This window comes from Tripterygium wilfordii, chromosome 13, assembly GCF_013401445.1.
Source record: "Tripterygium wilfordii isolate XIE 37 chromosome 13, ASM1340144v1, whole genome shotgun sequence".
NCBI classification, from domain to species: domain Eukaryota; kingdom Viridiplantae; phylum Streptophyta; class Magnoliopsida; order Celastrales; family Celastraceae; genus Tripterygium; species Tripterygium wilfordii.
In genome coordinates this window covers 15,263,922-15,285,626 of record NC_052244.1, presented here as the reverse complement: position 1 = coordinate 15,285,626, position 21,705 = coordinate 15,263,922, and the positions used below count along the sequence as shown (strand labels likewise).

Here is a 21,705-nt window from a genome sequence, read left to right as displayed (position 1 = left end):
GTCTGAAGCTCAAATTACTGGTCTTTCGATCAATTTCACAAGATCATGGTCAGGTACTACCGAGCTCTTGGCTTGTCTGAACCAAACCCTAATTTCGCATATCCATCCTGTTGCAGTGTTGCCAACTAAATAGCAATGGGCTGGGTTTTGTTCTCTAGCAGTCTAGCTAAACCAGAAAGTTTAATCTCTGTATTGGGCTGGGTTTCTCTGATTGGGCTAGTTTTCTCTGTATGGGGCTGTGTTTCTGTTAAAACTCAAGGCCCGGAAGAGAATAGTTGGTCTCTCTAAGCCCAATGTGGTCTCTTTTGTTCCCGACTTCACGGCCTCACGGGAACGGTCCTCAGAAAAGTAGACGTTAGAGCTTCCAACGGCTATTTTCGTTTTAAACTTCAAAACCAAAATCGCCTTTGTTTCTCTTGAATCTCTAATTAATTCTGGGAACAAAAAACCCTAGAAATCTTGTTCTCCTTAACAATGACTCTTACACCTTCTTCAAAATCGTATCAAGTGCAATTCAAAACCCCACAATCGAAGCAGCGCCTCCACTTCACCGCCGGGAGGACACCGCAGACACACCCTTCTCACAATCCCTCAAACTCTCTCAAAGAAACGGCACCTCTAGACCATCCAATCGAAGTTATTGGTCGGATTCGAAACTCACTTGACAAACAGCAAATCTCTAATTCCATCTTCAATGTCAACCCGGATCGACAAACTGTCCGGGTCCGTGCTGATATGGGGTATAGGGATTTCGTTCTTGACGGGATCTCTTTATCAGAGGAAGAAGATCTTGAAACTTTCTACAAGAAGTTCATTGAGGCAAGAATTAATGGGGTAAAGCTGGGAGCGAAGTGCACCATAATGATGTATGGACCCACAGGCTCGGGCAAGAGCCACACGATGTTTGGGAGCGGAAAACAGCCAGGGATTGTTTACCGGTCACTGAAGGATATATTGGGAGAAGGGGAGGAGGTGAGGAGTGAAGGGAATGAGGAAAGGATGGATACTGCTGCTTTTGTGCAAGTGACAGTGCTGGAGATATACAATGAGGAGATATATGATCTTTTATCCAGCAATGGTGGAGGTGGGTTTGGGATTGGTTGGCCCAGAGGAGGCAGTGGATCTAAGGTAATGCTGATTAACTTTTCTTTTTCATCTTTAGCTCTTGATGGCTGACATTGGATAGAATTTTGATGACCTTTCTTATATTTGCTTGTGTGTCCTGTAATGTTCGATTTTTTACTAGTGGGCTTTTGTGCAAATATTTGTTTTGTGTTTCATGGGTATTTGCTCTTCTTGTTGAAGAAAAACGGTATTTGGTTTTACAATAATGGGGGGTATAGATTCGTACAAAGGTAGCTAAATACCTTTAATTGCTTGAAAAGAGACAGAAGAGGAACATAAAAAACATATAACAGAAAAAGTATCAGGATGGATGACAATAATTGATGCATTAGGTAATTGTAACTAACACCAGTTTTAATGCCTAAATGCATGTGTCTTGGTTAGAGGCAAGGCTCTGCTTTTCTTTCATATTCATATTCTACAACATTATGAACTTTTACTAGAAAGACATAGGGGCTGACAAATTAGATACAATTTTTTTTTTCTTTCTTTGTGCTGTTGTGCAGGAAGAATGAATTTGTTTGACTAGGTATTAAGTTGACACTAAGTTTATGATTCCTCAAGTTGTGTCTTACATTTTCAGGTGAGACTTGAGGTTATGGGCAAAAAAGCGAAGAATGCAACTTTTATATCTGGAAACGAAGCTGGTAAGATTTCAAAAGAGATACAGAAAGTGGAAAGGAAGAGGATTGTTAAAAGCACTCAATGTAATGACAGAAGTTCACGAAGCCATTGCGTGGTATGATTCTTTTAGAGGTTGCTGAGATTATTCTTGTTGCACACTGAAATTAACAATTATTTTCTTATGGCATAGATAATCCTTGATGTCCCAACAGTTGGAGGTCGGCTGATGCTTGTGGACATGGCAGGTTCTGAAAATATTGAGCAAGCTGGTCAGATGGGATTTGAAGCTAAAATGCAGGTTATTATAGAGAGCGTTGCTTCCTAACTACTTTGCTAAGAATCTTATTTCCTTCCTTTCTTGCTGCTAGTCCCAGGTTTGTTCAAATTTTTTTGTAGAAAAGAATAAGGAATCTAATTTGTGCTTGCATTGTAATTGCAGACAGCAAAGATTAACCAAGGAAATGTAGCACTTAAAAGAGTGGTTGAGTCCATTGCAAATGGAGATTCACATGTCCCCTTCAGAGACAGCAAGTTAACCATGCTTCTCCAGGTAAGCCGTTTTGGTCATGCTGGAGTGATTTTGTGACTGGGCTATAACGGTGTATTGAAAAGTCTGAGTTGAGTACTTTTCCCTTCCATTTTTTACTTTTGATTAGGATTCTTTTGAGGATGACAAGTCAAAGATTTTAATGATACTGTGTGCAAGCCCCAACCCCGCGGAATTACACAAGACTATCTGCACGCTTGAATATGGAGCAAAAGCAAAATGCATTGTCCGTGGTCCTCATTCACCAATTAAGGATAAAAATGGAGCTGAAGATTCATCTGCAGTTATTTTAGGTTCCAGAATAGCTGCCATGGACCAGTTTATCTACAAGCTGGAAATGGAGAAAAAGCTCCGGGAAAAGGAGAGGGATGAAGCACAGAAACAACTTTTGAAGAAAGAAGAACAAATTGCAGCACTAAGAGCTCGTATTGAAGGGAAGGGATCTGGGGCTACTGAAGAAGAGATCAATATGAAGGTGAATGAGCGAACACAGATGCTAGAACTTGACTTGGAAAAGAAGTTGCAGGAGTACCGGAGAATGGTGGATGAGCTTGTTGAAATTGAGAAGAGGAGGATGGAAGAGAGGATGCTGGAACAGCAGGAGGAATGTGAAATGCTAAGAAGAAGGTTGGAGGAAGTTGAGTTACAATTATGTAGTTCAAGGGATGGTAAACCTGATGAAAATGGGTCAAGCGATATGGATGGGAATAACTTTGCAAGAAGAATATTAAGGGCTTATGCCAATGAAGAGCCAGGGATGGTAAAATCCATGGACTTGGATATGGATGATCAGGAACCATTTGTTGGTGATGTGACACATGTAAACGGTGCAATTCATCAATATAAAAACAGTGCCATCCAAGGCTTTCTTACTGCTAATCAGGTGGCTGACCATGTTGATGGCTTTGCAGCAAAATTTGGAGATAAAGTAAGTTTGAGCACTGTTTTTGAGGAGGAAGAAGCAGAAGACGAGGCGGAACATCAAGTGAATGTTGAGGATGAAGAAGTAGAAAAGGAAGTTATAGAGGTAAAGATGGTGTGTTCAAGCCCCATAGTCAATTTTGATGCAGGATACTTGACATCTTCTCCTCAGAAATTTGAACAAATGCCTCAACTTTCTGGCACAAAACTAGGGGAAGAAAGCTGTGGAAGAGAGAGCTCAAGGGATAGACGTTTAAGAATTCAGAACATATTTACACTTTGTGGGAATTACAGGGAGCTGTCTCAACATATCGGAACTCCAGTGCCTGCTAAGAATAGGCCCAGGGACATTGATTCTCAATCTTCTCCAGTTTTGTCAATGAAGGTGGATTCTTCTAACAAGGAAAACACACCAGTTCAGAAAATTGTGAGTATGGTATATCCACTTGATGAAATTTCATTTGTTTCCAAAGATAACTCAAACCCGCAAAACGTTATTCTCTGTGTTTAAACAAAAACCTTCATAACTAAATTCACTTGCATATTTGAAGTGCTTATGGAATGTGTATGTGCAGGGCCTCAACAGAGCAAAAGTAGCAGGAGCGGAGGCAACAACATTGCAGGCCATCAAACACCAGGATGGTCATCTCCCATTAACTTCACTGGAGAGCAAACTTTCACTCACTCAAAGCCCTCAATACTCACAGGTGATTATTTATCACCACACTTGAGTTCTACACCCTTTATCACTGTCAGAAGACGTTAGCTCTCGTCATGAAGGCAGCTATGGATATCTATATTTTGTCAAGATATGAAGTAGGATGAGTATATCTGCATATGTACTCACCGGTATAATATGTTGTATTGAAGTTCAGAGTTGCTTGTATAATGGAGTTCTAAAACTACTGGCTTTTGGCTACTGAATACTGATTAGTGTTATCCACTTATCTTTCAGTTTCTTTTTCTGACTTTTTTTTTAGTTGACCGGGCAGGCCTCAACCCAATGGTCACATTGTAATCCCTACGTCAGCTTTAAATCCGCAATGGTCACCCTATGCACACAACGGGTCATCAATTTAGTCTTGTCAGACCGAAGCCCAGAATATGAGACTTAACCCCTCCCAAAAAGTTAGCCCGTGCCATCGGCCCATTTCTCATGGAACACAAGAAACCTCAAAGAATTATGTCTCATGGGCTTAAACGCCTGACTTTTTATTTCAACAAATTAAAGAAAACACAAACACCTTATTCTCTTTCTCTAAATGTGCATCTGAGCTAAAGCCTAAAGGAGCCTGAAACTGATAATGGGGCAAGACACCTTATTCTCTTGCGAGTAATGTCCGAGCCCATTGTAGCCCAAACCATTTGGGGGACAAAAGTCAAACGAAGCAGGAGACCAAACAGAAGAATAAAAAGAGATTTCAAAACTCAACTTTTGTAATTTCCCGCTCATACTCACCGTCCCTGATTTTTCTTTTTCTATTTCTCTCTCAAAACCACTCAAATCCCTAATCTATACCGACTGAAATGTCCGCACCGGCGCCATCGGTTCGCCAGCTGAGAGACCGAAATGCAATCGCAGCACCCAAAACTGCCCTCCTGAAACCATCCAAAACCTCAACTCCGATCTCCGACAAAACCTCTAATTCGGCCATCAAAAAATCTGCATCGGGAAAGGAGAACCCTAGGCCTAGTTCTCGGCCAAGGGCGGTGGTAGTGCAGAAGCCCACAGTCAGACCTGTGCCCCACGTAGACAAAGCGGCCGCGGTGGGGTCCATTGGCTGTGGCGAGGCGCGAGGTCGGTGGTCAAGGTCATCCGTGCCAAGAGGTAGGAGTTCTAGCCCTTCTGAGTTTATTAGGGGTTTTTCGAATTTGAAAAAGGATAAGGATTCTAGGATCTCTAGGGATCGGAACGAGAGCAATAGAGAGATCATGAGTGCGGGTGGTAGGTATTTGAACTCGAAAGTGAGTGAAGAAATTGTAAATGGATCCAGGGTTTTTAGAGACTTTAAGGAAAATAGAGGTATTGGTTCAAACTTGGATATTAGTGGAATATGCAGGGAATCTGATTTGAAAGTTGAGTTAAGCGAGGGAATGGCAAATGATAGTATGACTCAAGGAGCTAACTTTAGCTCCATTTCGGTAAAATCAAGTGTGATTAAAGATTATGTCGGTCTAGACTTTAAATTTAAAGAAAGAAATGGTTTTGAAGTTGATAATGGTGTCCATAAGATACCTTTGTCTGTATTAAAACCTGGTGATAGAGTTGGAAAGGCTGGATATGGTGTTAGTCATTGCTCTAAGATTATGGGTGATGGATGTTCAAGTGATATGAAGGATTTTGAAAACTTGAAAGAGAAAGGTATAAAAGAAGAAACTTCTGTGGGTTCTGTTGGTATCAAATATCAGAGCAAGCTTCACGAGAAGCTTGCATTTCTAGAAGGAAAGGTGAAGAGGATTGCATCAGATATCAATAAGACAAAGGAGATGTTAGACAAGAACAAAACTGATGTGTCAAAGGAAATTCTTTCAGATATTCAGGTCAAGATATCAGGGATTGAGAAGGTTATGGGACATGTTGAGGGTGATTCAGACGGTAAAGTAGGTGGCTTGCAGAGTGGTGAAAAAGGGGATGGGGGAAACAAAGTGATTCATAAATATAAGGGAGAGGATGGTGTTAAGAATTCAGTTAAAGGATTGAATAGTGAGGAATTGGAAGCAAGGCTCATACCTCATCAGAAATTACTTCGCAATAGAACATCCATGAAGGCATCATCTGGAATTTCTCAAAATCACAAACCTCTTAAAGTAGTGGAATCCAGTAGTGAACTAAAGAGGGATGAGAAGTCATTGAGCCCAATTGATGAGAATCCAGTAGCTCTTGAGTTCTTGGCTTCCCTTAATGAGGGGCAAGGTAAGATGACCGCAAGGGATGGGCTGTCTGGTTTGGAGTATTCTGAAGTTAAAGCAACAGATGGTGCTGCCACTTCAGGGAAAGAAAATTATTCAAGCATAGCAATTGCAAAGCGTGATTTGGATCTCATTCTTACAAGTGATGAAACACTTGATGACTTTGATGATCAGGAGAATAAACGTGAAATTATCACTGGAGAGGACACAGGGGATGCTTGCAGTTATCAGCTCAATGAAACAGGCCACAAAATTTCAACAGGAGGATGGTTTATGTCTGACGGAGAGTCGGTGCTTCTTGCCCATGATGATGGTTCATGTTCATTTTATGATATTGCCAACTGTGAGGTATGCATTTTCTATCATATGAAAGTTAAATATTGCTTTTGTGTTGCATTGGAATATCCAATTTTGGCTCTCTTTTTTGGTAAATCTGCTCTCTTTTTTCATCTGTATAAATGGGAAATGCCACAATATTGTCAGTTATGCTTGAAAGTTGAAATTCTGTCACTGTCTTGTAGAAGTTAGATGTTTAATTGCATTCCAAGAGAATTTAATCGATTGCTTTATTCTTTATGTTTTAAGTTCAATTTTTGATGAGGTGATTATATCATAGCCATATCTTTCATGACATGTCCTTAATTTGGATCATGTTTACACATGATGAGTAAGATGCAAAAAATGTGTAAGGCTAATAATTATAAACAAATTGATGTGTACATGAACATGGTCTCATTCAGAGGGAAAAACAAACTATTTGTTTGGCGTTCAGCAATGTATTTGAGGCTTATTTGTTCTACTGTTTTTTTTTTTCTCAGGAGAAGACTGTTTACAAGCCTCCAGTGGGAGTATCTCCAAACATTTGGAGAGATTGTTGGATCATTCGTGCACCTGGCGCTGATGGTTGCTCAGGAAGATATGTTGTGGCTGCATCCGCTGGGAATTCTATGGATTCTGGATATTGTTCATGGGATTTTTATGACAAGGGTGTACGGGCTTTCCACATTGAGGATGGTGGAACAACTAATTCAAGAACTATACTCGGTCCCTTAAATAATAATCCCACGCATAGAAGAAATGCTTTATGTAGTATATCATTACCTGAAACACGGCAATGGTGGTATAAACCATGTGGACCTCTTATAATTTATACAGCTACTTCTCAGAAGGTTGTAAAAGTCTATGATGTCCGTGACGGGGAGCAAATAATGAAATGGGAAGTGCAGAAGCCTGTGTCAACAATGGAATATTCTAGCCCTTTGCAATGGCGAAACAGAGGGAAAGTTGTCTTAGCTGAAGCAGAAGCAATCTCCGTTTGGGATGTGAACTCCCTTAATCCTCAAGCTTTACTATCTGTTTCTCTGTCTAGCAGAAAGGTCTCTGCTCTTCATGTGAATAACACTGATGCTGAAATAGGTGGTGGGGTTCGACAAAGGTAAGACCTTTTTGGTCATGCTTTTTTCTGGATAGCTTGTATTCTGCTGTTTTCTTATTCATTTTGATTTTCCTAGATTCGTGTTGAACTGCACTGCACATCTGTTTTTATTTTTTTGGTTCTTTTGTTTAAAAAAATGCTTCTGTCTCTCATCTTAATTGCTTATTTGCTTTAGTATTTCGCTCAGATTATGCCATTCAATTTGGATAATTCTAGTATTGGCGTGTTTGTGAATCAATGCCACTAATTTGATATTGATTGAGCATGGAGACCTTAGAAAGAATTCCGTAAGCTGTTCAAGGGAATAAATTGGCTGGCATGTGGGATGCAAAGTTTTGGAGAAGAGAAATTGAGAAAATGATAGTGTACTTTTTTTTAAAAAAAAATTTTGGAGAAAATTTTTATGTAATGAGCTTGTTGAATGCATTTGTAATTTATGTGGAAAGTTCTTCCCAGTTCTAAACTAGGAATTTGAAATGCAGAGTTAGTTCGGCAGAAGCAGAAGGAAATGATGGCGTCTTCTGCACTCCTGATTCTGTTAATATCTTGGATTTTCGCAACCCATCTGGCATTGGTGTTAAGATACCTAAAATTGGTGTCAGTGCCCAATCTGTCTTTTCTCGAGGTGATTCAATCTTTCTTGGCTGCACAAACTTGAAGTCATCTGGGAAAAATGCACAATGTTCCCAGGTGCAGCAATTCTCTTTGCGCCAACAAAGGCTGTGCAGCACTTACTCTTTGCCAGATTCTGGTGCACACGTAAATCACTCAGCCATAACACAGGTTTGGGGAAATTCAAACCTTGTAATGGGTGTATGTGGCCTGGGTTTGTTTGTATTTGATGCCTTGAAGGACGATGTGCTGCAGTCTATGACGGTTCATTATGGTAATACCCAGAATGCCAGTGAAATTATTGGCCCAGATGACTTGTATTCCCCTTCATTTGATTACTTATCCTCGCGTGTTCTCCTCGTATCAAGAGATCGTCCAGCAATGTGGAGGCAGTTAGGATAGCTGTAATACATACTATAGAAAGTGTATTTATGGTATTTTAAAGGTGAACCATCTGCTTAACAATGTGCTATTGTTCATGCTTTTTCTCTGTTGGATGCTGTGTAAAACATTAAGAGAATTGTTAATAACCAAAGGAGCTTGAAATGCTGTATTTATGTACATTTTGATATGTGTTTTATGTTCCAGTTGTGTGGATTGTGGAACAGATACAATGCCACCTAAATAATTCAAGGGAATCAAAATGACTGGTTGTGTACAGCACTGTTGAAAAACTAGAGCAGTTGATGATTCAGTTTTTATTTGTTGTCATTTCTACACTCTTATCAGATGACCATATATGCTACTATAGCTAGCTACTTGGATTTGGAGCTCATTGCCAAACAAATAGAAAAATGCAACATTGTTTTCATTGCATTCATTTACATCACATAAAAGAGAGATACAAACTAGACTCATCAAACTATGAGCTTTACAATTGCAGGTTGAAGAGCGGAACACTTCGATGAATGCTGGGCAAGCTCTCGCCAAACAGTTCCACTAAAATGTGGATCCTTTCATCAATGGCGGTAGAAAGCACCGATGGAATGCTGCTCCATGCTCCTCTATGAGTTTATCCATGGTATTTCTGTACAGACAACCACATTTCATCTCAGCTATCAGAATCAGTCTCACGGAAGGGTAATGGCACTGCCTTCACTGCCCTGAACTTCCCAACATTGTTCAAATGCTCATTCTCCAACCTGTTTAAGACCAATCTGGTTAAACAATCTTTGAGAATTAAAAAAAAAAAGACTTTGTTAGAAACATATACAAAAGACTCTGTGTACCTGTAGAAATTCCAATGCCCTCGTCGAATAATCTCCAACGAAGCCATGAAAAAGTCCAATAATCGCGACTCAACCATGTTAAAGTGAAACCCCATGATAGTCTCCACCCAAACCACTCTAAGAACTACATTCAGTGCCTGCAATCAAGAATCCAACATTTTTTAAATGTGAATCTCTTTTTTAAACAAGACCAAGTATTGAAACTTTAGTTACGGAGAAAGACTCACAATGGACAAGTAGTAAACGCTCTTGTTCTTCAAAACAAGATCATCCCTAAGCCATGGATTCTTGGACTTGGTGTTGAGAATGCCCCAATCTTTGACAAAATCCCAATACAACTGATAAATAGTAGCAGCCACAGAAGTCACCAACACTATAGCAAACCATAGGTTGTCACTCTGCCTAGAATATGTAATTCTGGCTCCTGCTGCTACCATCGCCGAAACATACTTCCCCATATTCGCTAGATGATTCAAGTCACTCTCGTCAAACCATCGCCTCGCACACTGTCATTGAGAAGACAATGAGTTAGTTGAATTGATTGGTTCACTTTATCAAACAATGTGAATAAACCACTAAGGATTCTTACCTGCATCGCTCGCCAATAATATGGCATAAAAGAGATCACATAAGCGAGTTCCCTATATAATCTTGTGGAGTTGCAGGTTTTATAGCTATGTGTCTTGAAACTTCCTGCAAGAAAATAGCAGGCTGTGGATTCTAAGTGCCTCAACAGAGGAATCTGCATACAAAGATTACAAAAGTTTCATATTTTTAATGGATCAAGAATACAGACAAAGTTTTTAATTTGATTGTGAATCAATGAAAGTTGAAAATGTTACAGGGATATGAGTGTTCACCTGACTAGTAAGTTGATCTGCCATGAAAAAATCTACCATCAAAACCTGCATACAAAACGAGCAAAAAACTCGTGATCAAGTGGAATTTACTAAAATAATGAAAGCAAACAAGAAATGATGTGATTGTACCTTATAAAGTGGAGAGAAAACTATGTTTCGTATGATCCGGATGAAGCAAAAGCGAGTTGGTCGATACGGGACATTGAATGGACATACAAGCAACACAAGAAAAATCTGTAAATGAAATCAAGAACTAATTAGTACAAGGTTTTGTAAGTTTTACATAAAAATATTACATAGTGAATGTTGTTGAAATGTCACTTACTAGCAGAAGAATTCCAGGAATGGCATCGACATGACTCGGGAAAAATCCGTTGGCGCGTAAAAGGAGATGGATGACCATTGCTCCAACCACAGAAGTCATGAAAGTGGTGCAAATGAGAAATGCATCTCTATACTTCAAAGCTGTGTTAGGTTGAAATTCAAAAATGAAGTTGTAGTTGATCCTCATACTCTTCCACATAAATAGGTTGCATCCATACATAAACAAGTGCAAGCTCAACAGTGCAAACACACTGAAAACAGGATAGACAGTTTCCATATACGTTATTCCGGTACCAGGAGAAAAAACACCAGCCAAGTGTGCCAGAATCGCGTAAACACTGAACAATGATACGAAACAACCAGTGAACAAACCTGCAAACAGTTTACGTAAATTATACGAGTATCGAGAGTTTGTCCATGTATGATGAGAGGAAGACGAGATTGTTACCGACGAAAAATGTGACCATGTGTGAATCTTTCTGCTGTTGCGGTCTTAAGAACTTCATGGCCCTTTTCCTGTCATTGTTGGCGAAGTTCTTGGTGAATATGGACTCCACTTCATCCATCAGTCTAACAATCTTTATCAAATCAACATATGATGATATTCATGAAATACCCTATTAGAATATTTTTAATCTCATTCTTCAAATCTAGTAACAGAACAGAACATTTTTTCTTGAAGAATTTGCAAAATAAGCTGTCTTGACACATTACCTTATCAGAGCTAATGAAATGAGATCTCTTTACTACTTTCAGGTAATTCGCGGATTCCTGCCGGTTTGCTACCTGTTTCAAGTAAGATTAACTCTCAATTTTTAACATTATACATGCTTTGATTATACAAGTTTGTTCAAAACATACATTTCAAGTTCATTTTTATTGCAAACAACAAAAATCTGTGTGTATGTATACATATTTATATATGTATTTTACTCTTTTTTCTTCTCTCATCTCTGCAACTATGAGAAACAGAGAATTCCTATTTGAACCTGTCACTGAATAGCTTTAAACAGTTGGTAGTTATTTTTCTTACCTTGTCGAATTTCTTGAGTATCTTTGAAAAAGCCATCATATTCAATGAGCTGCCAAATATAGCAAATAAATTTTTAATTAAGAACATATTTTCATACAAACAAAGACAGTCCCACAATGTAACAACCAGCCCCTCCGTGCTAGTAACGCTTTGGCTTTGCAATATCACCCCCACGGCGTAGTCTTCCTAAAGACCTAAACCCAGCACCAACTCATACTAGTTTGAACCTAGAAAAATAGTTTGTTACTAGTTAGAAAGTTTGACCTTATATATTCTGCATTTCACATATTTCCTCGGGCGATGTGGGATAAGATACTTAGTCTCATCGCCACTTGCAAGAGTTTGTGATCCTGCCAACTTGAACCGGGTGCTACACACAAATACCAGGAACATGACAAACTCTAAAGTTGGCATTACCTGTAAGTTTTTAAAAGTCCAAGACCTCTGTATAGCTCAACAAATGCTCCTCTAATCATCTTCTCAGCACACTGTATTTTCTTCCTATTGATGAAATCTCCAGGTCCTTGTTTCTTGGGATTGTTCACTAAATCTTCCCAAAGCATCGATGTCACTGCTGTGATTGTCCGAGTGGGCGTTGTCGATGGAATATCAATCCTCATAGCCATCTTAGGCTTCCCTTGCTTGGTTTTAGCCCTCGTCGATGCGGAATTGATGAAGTTCACTCCATTCTTCTCTAATGCTGCTATTATCTCATCTGTCTTTGTTGATGCCTCATCAATTGATCCTGCAGGACTCTCTGCATAATGAATTTCAAATAATATTAATGAGAATTTGTCTTTGAATTGGAGAATTCTTGTATTCAAATTTCCTTTCTTGGTTGTTTTCTCATTTTGGAACAAAGAGAATTGAGTAATGATAGGGATATTAGGAATTGGCATCTCAGTTATTTCCGCTTCTGAATTGTACGTACAAGATTTCATATGCATCATGTGAGATATACGGAACCCACGAATTCACTGGATCTTATGAGTCCAACTCAACAACTGAAAGCTTGGAAGAATAATTGAGATACTAACTGCTGGAATCTTTATCATTTTCGAAGAGAAACATATTGTTCCAATCTTGATACTATATAAGAAGTCCGTCCGAAAATGCTAAGCGTCCCAGTGGTTTTTTTTTTGTCTCAGTTATCTCAAATACTGAGATGAACACACATGATTCATTTGAAATCGTGAGTCTATATGATCCATATGAAATCTGTGTGTATCTATCTCATATGATGAGATGGCTAGGACAAAAAACAAAGGAAATCCTAAAGACTAGTAGAGAAGTAGCAAAAGGAAATGTCTTTCTAGTTTTGGAAAAATAAAGGGTTTGTGGGGGCCATGAGTGCACAGACATTTTATGGTGCATACATGTTGAGTTGTCTACCAACTTTGGTTCTGGATGTTTTCAATGTCTATTATATCTTCCATTGTTCCAACTGTAATTAGAGTTTCCATTACTGATTAAACAAAAAGGATAATTGAGACAAAATCTATAATTAATTATTGCATTCCCAACTTATTTATATTATTATATAAACTATAAAGCTGTACAAATTCCACATGCAAAATTTAGGAGTAAAAGACAATTTTAATTACTAAACAAGGTTGGAATCTTCTCTATTCTCTCTGTTTTCCGTGATTTCTATTTTTCAGAAAATATTTTTCTTTTCGTTTTCTAATTTGTTTTTCAATGATCTCTTGTTTCACGTATTTTCTAAAATAGACAAACAAACATGTTCTTGCATTTTTTTTTTCTTCTGTTTTCGAAAAATAAAAACTGAAAACATATGAAAAACAAACATATCAAAAAGACGATTATATTTGGTCAGCCATAATGACTATTCTTACATTTTTATAACTAGGGTAGTAAAAATATCTATTTACTTTGTTCAAAATTAGATAGTGAAAATGACACACGAAGAAGAAAGTTTTTTATGATTAGAAGAAGAGGGAAACTCACCTGAAAAATCGGAGTGATGGCCAGAGGAAGGCCAAGAACGAGGAAGAATTCCCGGACTGAGCTTCCGGCGCCGCTCGTTGAGAATCTGCTTAAGGTCTAGAAGAATCTGAAGCTGTTTGAGCAGAATCTCTCCTCTCTCCACGAACTCACCCTCTTTAGTCTTGTAAAACTGGTTCACTTTGTTCAACTCATCATTCAATCTCTCAAAGAACTCCTTCACCTTCACATACATTTAAATTAATTTCAGTAAAAATCTATGAATTCATTTCATTCAGAAGTAATTTAGTAATATTACCTCATCTTCTTCGGAGAATAAATGAACGAGATCGGTTTGGTACACTTGTTCTTCTTCATCGTCTGTATCATCACTATGCATGGTTTTGCTCTTCACCTGCATGATCAGTTGGGTATGACCCAAGATTGAAAACCTTTTTTTAAAAAAAATGGAACCCACCCAGCAATCTACCGTACAATTCATTGGTAAATCTCGGGTCACAAGGAAGATTTCACAATCTCATAGACCAGTTAAGACATGAGCCGAGATAATGATCCATCTCACAAATTGGGATAATGTAAATACTCATGGAACTTGAACTCATGATCTCCCGCTTGCGCTAAGCGTTATCGCGGTCAAGTTGATCATATTAGCCAATGATGCATTATTCTCGAGATTGAAAACTAGCTACTCTGCTTCCCTCACACACTATTGGACACAAAAGAACTAACCAAACTTTTTTTTTTTTCACTTTTTTTGGAACTTGACACACAAACCTGAATGACTTCCGTGGTGGTGGTGATGTTGTTATGAGGAGTGGTGGATGATATCTTGGAAAGGAAGCAGCGAACAGGGTCGAAAATGGAGAGACCGAAGTCGTGGTTTAATTGTTTAGATTGATTGGGAATTCGAGCTATTTTGATCTTCTTTATGTGTTTCTTGAGTTGCCAGTAATTGACAAACGCGTCCTTCCATTCCGGGATCAGTTGAGCTTCCAGCTCCTTCGAGAACTTCACCATTTTTGTTCAATTCTCTCTGTAATGAAAGAAACAGAGAGAGGAGACAGAGAGAGGGAGGAGGAGCTTAAGAGAGGTTGTGAGACGGACTAGACTGGTTATATATATATATATATACATACATGTGTGAGAGATAGAGATAGCAAAAGAGTCGTGCAGAGAAATGGAAAGTGGTTGCTTAAAAACTCTCTGTTTTTCTTACTCTTTTGCATTCACTTTGCCCAAGAAGTGGAATTTGGATTTTGCTTGATATGGCTTTTGCTTCCAAGGGTATTTTCGTCAAATCATTCTCAAATTCATAGTTTGTCTAAAGTGAAAATGGATATATTTGTAAAGCAATTTTTTAGTTTGGTAGGAAAAGCTAGTACATGAGAACTAAAAGTTAAAATTAACAACAAATGATGTATATGTGCAATTCTTTCTCATTAAATGTCTCATATGGATTGGTATTGTCAATCCAATAATTTTTGGATAAAACTTTTGATGATGATATTCTTAGTTTCAATTGTTGAAAATGATAAAGATCTCAGCAGCTAATATCTCAGTTATTCCAACTATAGAGTTGGACATATAGGATCCAAGTAAATTCATGGGCTCCATATGTTCCCTATTCCACATGATGCACATAAAATCATGTACAGTTGAAATACTAGCTGCTGGGATTCCTATCATTACTGTTCAATTATTGTAGAAAGTTGAAATTGTGCCAACTTCTTTTAAGGAATTTACTCCCAACGTCAAGAATTTACATGTGATAGCCTCAACATTAGAGATATAGACATCATGACAAAAATTTGTAAAAAAAAATGATTTGGGTGGGTGTTCTGCTACCTCATTTTCATATGTTTTCTAGGAGGAAAAGAAGAAAATATTACCTTATTAATCATTACATATACATGGACGGAACCAGGAACTGATAATAGGATGGAGTAATTTTTTTCCAAAAAGTTCTATTTTGTATAGTAGTTTAATATCAACAATAACAGAATAGATCATATCAAGGTTATTATTGTGTTTTTTTTTTGAAACGGAAAGGGATTATTATATTAAGTTTTTTTTTTTGTGCCATAAAAAAGAAGCTAAATGTATATATTTAAAATTGGGCAAAATGATAATTTTCATCCCTCAATTATTGTTCGGGTTTTATTTTTGTCACTTAGATTCTTTTTTTTCTCTCCCTTTTTCATCCCCTAACTATGAGAAAGTACCATGTTTGTCTCTCAAATAAATCCGACGACGGAAAAATCAAACAAGACATCTTATTGTTCGTCAGATCAGATTTCTCCGACGTGCCACATAGGTGTCACGTAAGTATTTTTCAACCCCAATCTCATTTAAAGGACGAAAATAATGCTTTCCAATAGTTGAGGGATAAAAATGAAACTAGTCCTATAGTTGAGGGACAAAAAAAAAAAAAATTTGCCTTTAAAATTGTGTGGTGGGGAGAGGGCTTACAGCTGGTCCCTTGTCTACGCGCCAGATTATACCTATGTCAACTCAACTACATAAGAGGATATAAATACGTTATACATAGTACATAGGATTAAACAATAAACTTTATATACATCAAACAAGCAGAAAAATCAAGTGAAAAAATAATGCGTAACTAAGCCAATTAGGATGGATTTTTATTTTTTAAAATTTCTTCATTATAGGTATTTCAAAAGAGCCAGCAGGGGCTAATTATAAAACACACCCACCCTTGCTTCGTATCATTGAACACAATCTAACTAGCATTGGCAAAGTAATGGATGGTGCTCCATATATACAATTATTAATGCTCTTATCCTCCTAGGGTTATTATTTTTCTCTTCCACTAGCGACCCAAGAAAGGAATCACTCTTGTGGTTTTAAGTATGATTTCAAGGAATATTCCTACGAAAGATTTTGTTATAGGAAAGCAAAATTGAGATAAGCTAGTTTGGTTCAGTGCATGTCCTTCTCTCTTGATATATTTTGTTAGGAATCCCACATCTTTTAGATGTGAGGATCCAATACGATTTATAAAGACAAGTCTTTCCCACTCTATCAAAGACTAAAAATCACATATTGGTCTGATATAAATCAATCGTGTGATTTATAAGCAAAGCCAAATTCCTCTCATATAAAGATGCATTTTCATGGGTCTGCATATCATGATATCAATGACGACGGCTTATGAAGAACAAATCGTGCGAGCCCATGACCTAGAACGGACTGTATTTTCAATATGTTTGGGATGGAAATCTCAAACACCTCTATCATTACTAGAGAGTACTGATAGCTAATTGGAAGGACTAACTAATAAATATGTAATTAATTTCTTAGGGTTTTTAACAATTAATCTCTGATTTGGCATAAACAATATATGACCACAAGTTGTGGCTCCTTTGGTTCCTGGAATTAAAAAAACACTACGTGTACATATTCTTTGCCAGAATATACATTTTAGTTGGCATTGCTAGTGTGCTAGCTACAAGTTAGAGTATCTGGAGAGACTACTATTTACAAGTTGTATACTACAGTGATCAAGAAAAAGAAATAAACACTGGTATAAGTGGGATTTGCTTGCTGAATCATGAATATACAAAATGTAGACCCAATTAAGTTCTCCAACACTTTTTTTTCTCACTTGAGTGTGCATGACGTTGGAACAATATCTTCCACAACTAATACACACACAACTACATATACATACATACATACAATTTCTAAAAATGTTAAGGATCCAATATTTTTTTTTGTCCCAGCGATCTCAAATGCTGAGATGGATGTATGTGATCCATGTTAAATTGTGGATCCACATGATTCATATGAAATCGTGTGCATTCATCTTAATATTTGGAATGATTGGAAAAAAAACACCGGGATCAGAAAAATTGTTGTACGATCTTTACATTAATTGAGGATTTTAAGCTTGGGACTGTACTGTACTTAATTACAAAAAAACTTATAGATTAAGAAACATGTAGGATACAAAGTGCTCCTAATCTTGGAGTACTGGACATATATATAACTTACATATTTATATAATTTATCTACAAATAAGGTTGAAACTTTTTTGCAATTTATACAAGTAATATATATGTGCCCCCGAAATGGAGAGCTAGAGGACATTAATAAAGAAAATGTCCCTATGACCTATCCTTTGCATAAGAGTCAGATTTCTGTAGTTCATACGACAGTGGAAGAACAACAAATTAGATCCAGAACAAATTTTTTTTATAAATTCCACTTTTTGGCTACAAGTGTGTTGAGTAATTCCACTAAGGATAGTAGTACAACAATTTTAATTTGTGAACTTGGAGGCCTTTTAGGTCACGTTTCCATTAAATTGTACCTTTTTTTACTAGAAAAAAAAAATGTACTGTAATGCACAATCCACTAGTGCTCTGAAGTCTGATCCCCCTTCTTCTTTTTTTCAGAAATGTGGTAGCCTTTTATTATAGAGTTACTATAATCAATAAATGGGTATTGCATTTAGCAAAAAACAATGTCTCTTACTGGCCTGCGTGTAAACCATTAATTATCTTTTGTTGAATCTTCAAAGCCTGCACCGGTTGGTACTACCATGTTTATCTAGTGGATGTCAAACTGCTTATGAGTTATGACTCAGTTATGCTTAAATCTAGCTTGCTAGGCTGCAAGTGGGTTAGATGGAACAGCATTTGCTATTGTATATTAATTAAGAAAATCAAAGGGGTGGAGAAGTGGTTCAAGCTGAAGAAGATTGAAACCGTTGGAATTCGATCAGAGGCAAGTGCGCTCGAGGGGAATGTGGCATGTCAATCAGACCCGTGACATTGTACCCGAGATGACCAGTGGAGCACTCGAGTGGGAAAACTTGTTGCACAGACTCGAGAGCAACCACTATGGCAGAAGGGACCCGCTCGAGCGGAATCACAACTGGATGTCAGATCAGGTTTAAAATAAATATGGGAAAACTTATTATTTTGTAACTTAGTCTTAAGAGAGTAAAAGAGGCGGTTGAGAGATAACTAGCTAGTTAGATCGGGGTAAGAGCAACCTTAGAGACTTGTGAAGAATATCTCTTGTATTCTTGTTCTTGTAAACTCTTTGGAAATCATAGTAGTCTAAAAACACCATTACTAGATGTAGGATCTCGTATTGAGTCCGAAGCAGGATAAATTACGCGTCGTTCTTCTTTCTCTTATCTATTTATTTTACTGCTATCATTGCTTGAGTAGTTGTGGTCGTTTGATCTGATTAGCTTTAATTGGTAATCAAATTTGTGCATGTGTGGGTGGATATCACTACAAAAGATATAATATTAGTATTTATTACTTGACAATTTTATACGTAAAGTCCTTGGAGTTGGATTGTGTTTGTAATCCGTGTGAAGAAAAATTAATGTGATCAAATGCACACTTCATATATTTTGACAAATCTCTTTATGGAAAAGCTAGCTAATGTCCTCTAATTGGACAATTTTGTGTGTGCGCGTTTTATAACATAAAGTCAGACTCGTCACCTTTAATTATGATATTGAACCACAATCCACAAAAGTTTATATATATATATAGAGAGAGAGAGCTACCTAGATTTGAACGAGTGGGAACAAAATCAAATCAACTCATTTGGCTTGGTTTGGCAAATTTGATTCAACATTTTCAATATTTCTTTGTAAGTTTTTATTTTGGAGTTAGAAAGAAAATTGTCAGAGTACTTTGAAGAAAAGACGATTTTGATTTGTAGTTTTTGGCATGATTGCACACGTTAGTTCAATTAGGTAACTTTCCAAATGTTTGATCTAACTAATATGAAATCCGATTGGTCATTTTTTAAGCCACTAGGCCTTATATTCATGCATGCGCATTTGGTTGTAACCAATTATTATTTTCTTAATTAATCTAATGGGATGGACATTATCACATTATGTTAAATATTGAGGCTTTGTTCCAACTTCAACACTAGGGTTTCTCTTCTCCAACTATATATCTCCTCCGTACGTCGTAGATCTTCGATCATCGGCGTTTCTGATGTGCTCCAGCTACATATATTCGGTTTTCTGATTTGAGGGAGATCGACCTCTCTTGTTGAAGGGGAAGCTAAGATCCTTGTTATAGATTCAAGTTGTAATCTGTGTATGGTTTTTATGTTCAGTATTTGTTACCCAACTTAGATCGTTGAAGTACGAAATCATTCGGCGGTCGTTTAATGTACCCATGAAAATCGGATAATGCAAAGTGGATACATGTATGAGATTGTGGATTGCTAATAGCTAGCAATTAATAACCTTTTTTCCTATTAACTTGAGGATCTTATCTTCCAATCCATGAGGAATCATAGCAAGAAGCATGCGAGCTAGGTTTTTAAAATAATATTTGTCACGTACGTTGCCAAATAGTAGTAACCACAAATTGTGAACCGAATAACAATTAAAGGATGGTGGTCAGGCAATGGAATGGAGAAGGGGCTGCTGGTGCTTTAGGGGGCCTAGTTTGAAAGTTTGACTAATGTATATCATTCTTGTAACTACTATTAAAAGTGGAACCACAAGCATATATGCATTACTTGTCTCCTTTTGGATACCCTCTTCTTCTTTGACTCAAATTATAGTGTCATTTCTTCTTTTCAATTAGATAAAGACCTTTGATGATATTCAAGAGTTCTCTCTCTCTCTCTCTTTCTCTCATGCATTAGAATTGAGTGGGTTATGATATATATATATATAGGCATTCTCCTATGTAGACCAAAAAGTGTGGACCAAGTTTGTGGATCAAAATTCAATGGTTGAACCACAACATAAGTGGGGACCACACATTTATTATGGGACCCACCACATCTATGGTTGAAAAACAAGTCCACAAAATTGGTCCACATAAGAGAATTTCTATATATATATATATATAAACAGGATCGATGAAGCAAATTGGAGGTTCTATGTAGCACTTGGTTCGAGTGAACAGTGTCACAAGTCTCTGCAATATCAAGTTTGATGCATGGTGTTAGGTGAGCTATCAAGTGGCGATGAAGCTGAATCTCTTGTCTAATATTGCTCAAGGAAAGAAGTTAAGTGCATAATATAATATGTCAAATTTCCTAACTAGTAACAAACGATTTTCTTGGCTCAAATTAGTATGGGTTGATATTTGTTTGGGAAGACAAAGTCCATGCAGACCAATATAAACTGGCCCAAAACGGACAAGTGTTGTTAGTGTTTCTGGTGCAATACATATATCATCATTCATGTGCAGAAACTAAAGCCAATCAGGGTTATTATAAATATAAAGTAAAACTAATTAATTTGAGACCTCACCATTTTGAGTGGGATGCATTGAAATGTAAAGTTAGTGGGGGGATTTTCTAAATCACTATGTAAATAGAAAACTCCGCCCACTAATCAACTATATATAATTATATATAAGCAAAAAAGAAGAAAGAATATATATATATATGCTTAGTGGGTTTCATATGTATAGGCCCATATCTTAATTTGGTGGGTCTATGCATTACAATGACCTCTCAAAATACCTAACCCCAACACAACTTTTAAATCAGCAAACACTATGTCCTGTTTAGATAGATTGAAATATTGAATTAATATTATAACCAAAACAGGGAATTTTGTCTGAGTAATTTATATATGGTTGGTCCATGATACGGAATTTTGAAACAATAATTGAGTATTTGGAGTTTGGACAGTACAGGACGTATTGTGTTCAGTGGTAGGAACTCATCATTAACTGTTTAGTGCATCATCAACTGATATTGACAGCTTATTTTTTGGCCACGGACAAATTCGATCATCTGAATCAGATAGAGTTTTGTCATCCCTATTCCTACCCTCTACGACGACTCCAGCTCCTCCGACCATCTTACCTCATTGCAACCATTACTTCTTTCCTCTCATTTAGTTCCCCTCCATCATTTTAAGATCCCCTCGACTACTCCGCCTAAAATGTAAAAAAATAAAAAATCTTAAAAACTCACTAGTGTGATAAGGTGGGGATGATGTACTTGGCAGCGGTGTAAGGCGGCAGCGTGCTCGCAAGTGTCTCTTCCTCCTCACAATTCTCTCGTTGAAGGGGTGAGGTGTGAGAATCCTATCCCTAAAAAGACATGGGGTCAAAGCTAAATCAACCTTAAGTCAGGGTGTAATTTGA

General features: G+C 37.4%; 3 protein-coding genes across 5 annotated transcripts; 2 read left to right on the top strand and 1 right to left on the bottom strand.

Moving 5' to 3' along the window:
• The first annotated feature begins 325 nt into the window (after nt 1-325).
• Nucleotides 326-4,175, top strand: LOC120011829 (kinesin-like protein KIN-10A). 2 transcript variants are annotated; one of them, XM_038862959.1, is made up of 6 exons: nt 326-1,128; nt 1,709-1,864; nt 1,940-2,047; nt 2,189-2,299; nt 2,406-3,644; nt 3,793-4,175. In XM_038862959.1, the coding sequence occupies exons 1-6, from the start codon at nt 475-477 to the stop codon at nt 3,946-3,948; spliced, it is 2,424 nt and encodes an 807-aa protein (XP_038718887.1). In that variant the 5' UTR covers nt 326-474; the 3' UTR covers nt 3,949-4,175. The 2 variants fall into 2 exon arrangements, with proteins under 2 accessions (XP_038718887.1, XP_038718886.1); XM_038862958.1 differs by having other exon boundaries at nt 2,406-3,653.
• A 498-nt stretch (nt 4,176-4,673) lies between these two features.
• Nucleotides 4,674-8,780, top strand: LOC120013924 (KIN14B-interacting protein At4g14310-like). The gene is made up of 3 exons (XM_038865908.1): nt 4,674-6,475; nt 6,946-7,562; nt 8,045-8,780. Exons 1-3 carry the CDS (start codon nt 4,745-4,747, stop codon nt 8,574-8,576), a joined length of 2,880 nt encoding a protein of 959 aa, XP_038721836.1. The 5' UTR covers nt 4,674-4,744; the 3' UTR covers nt 8,577-8,780.
• Nucleotides 8,781-8,840: 60 nt separating this feature from the next.
• LOC120013925 (phosphate transporter PHO1-like) lies at nt 8,841-14,663 on the bottom strand. Of its 2 annotated transcripts, none has more exons than XM_038865909.1 (14): nt 14,360-14,663; nt 13,884-13,979; nt 13,589-13,808; nt 12,038-12,377; nt 11,621-11,669; nt 11,302-11,373; nt 11,036-11,165; nt 10,589-10,959; nt 10,393-10,497; nt 10,264-10,308; nt 9,993-10,145; nt 9,631-9,909; nt 9,404-9,540; nt 8,841-9,316 (listed from the first exon to the last, which is right to left on the bottom strand). In XM_038865909.1, exons 1-14 carry the CDS (start codon nt 14,600-14,602, stop codon nt 9,226-9,228), a joined length of 2,331 nt encoding a protein of 776 aa, XP_038721837.1. In that variant the 5' UTR covers nt 14,603-14,663; the 3' UTR covers nt 8,841-9,225. The 2 variants fall into 2 exon arrangements, with proteins under 2 accessions (XP_038721837.1, XP_038721838.1); XM_038865910.1 differs by having other exon boundaries at nt 10,589-10,925; nt 11,036-11,103.
• Between the last annotated feature and the right edge of the window lie 7,042 nt (nt 14,664-21,705).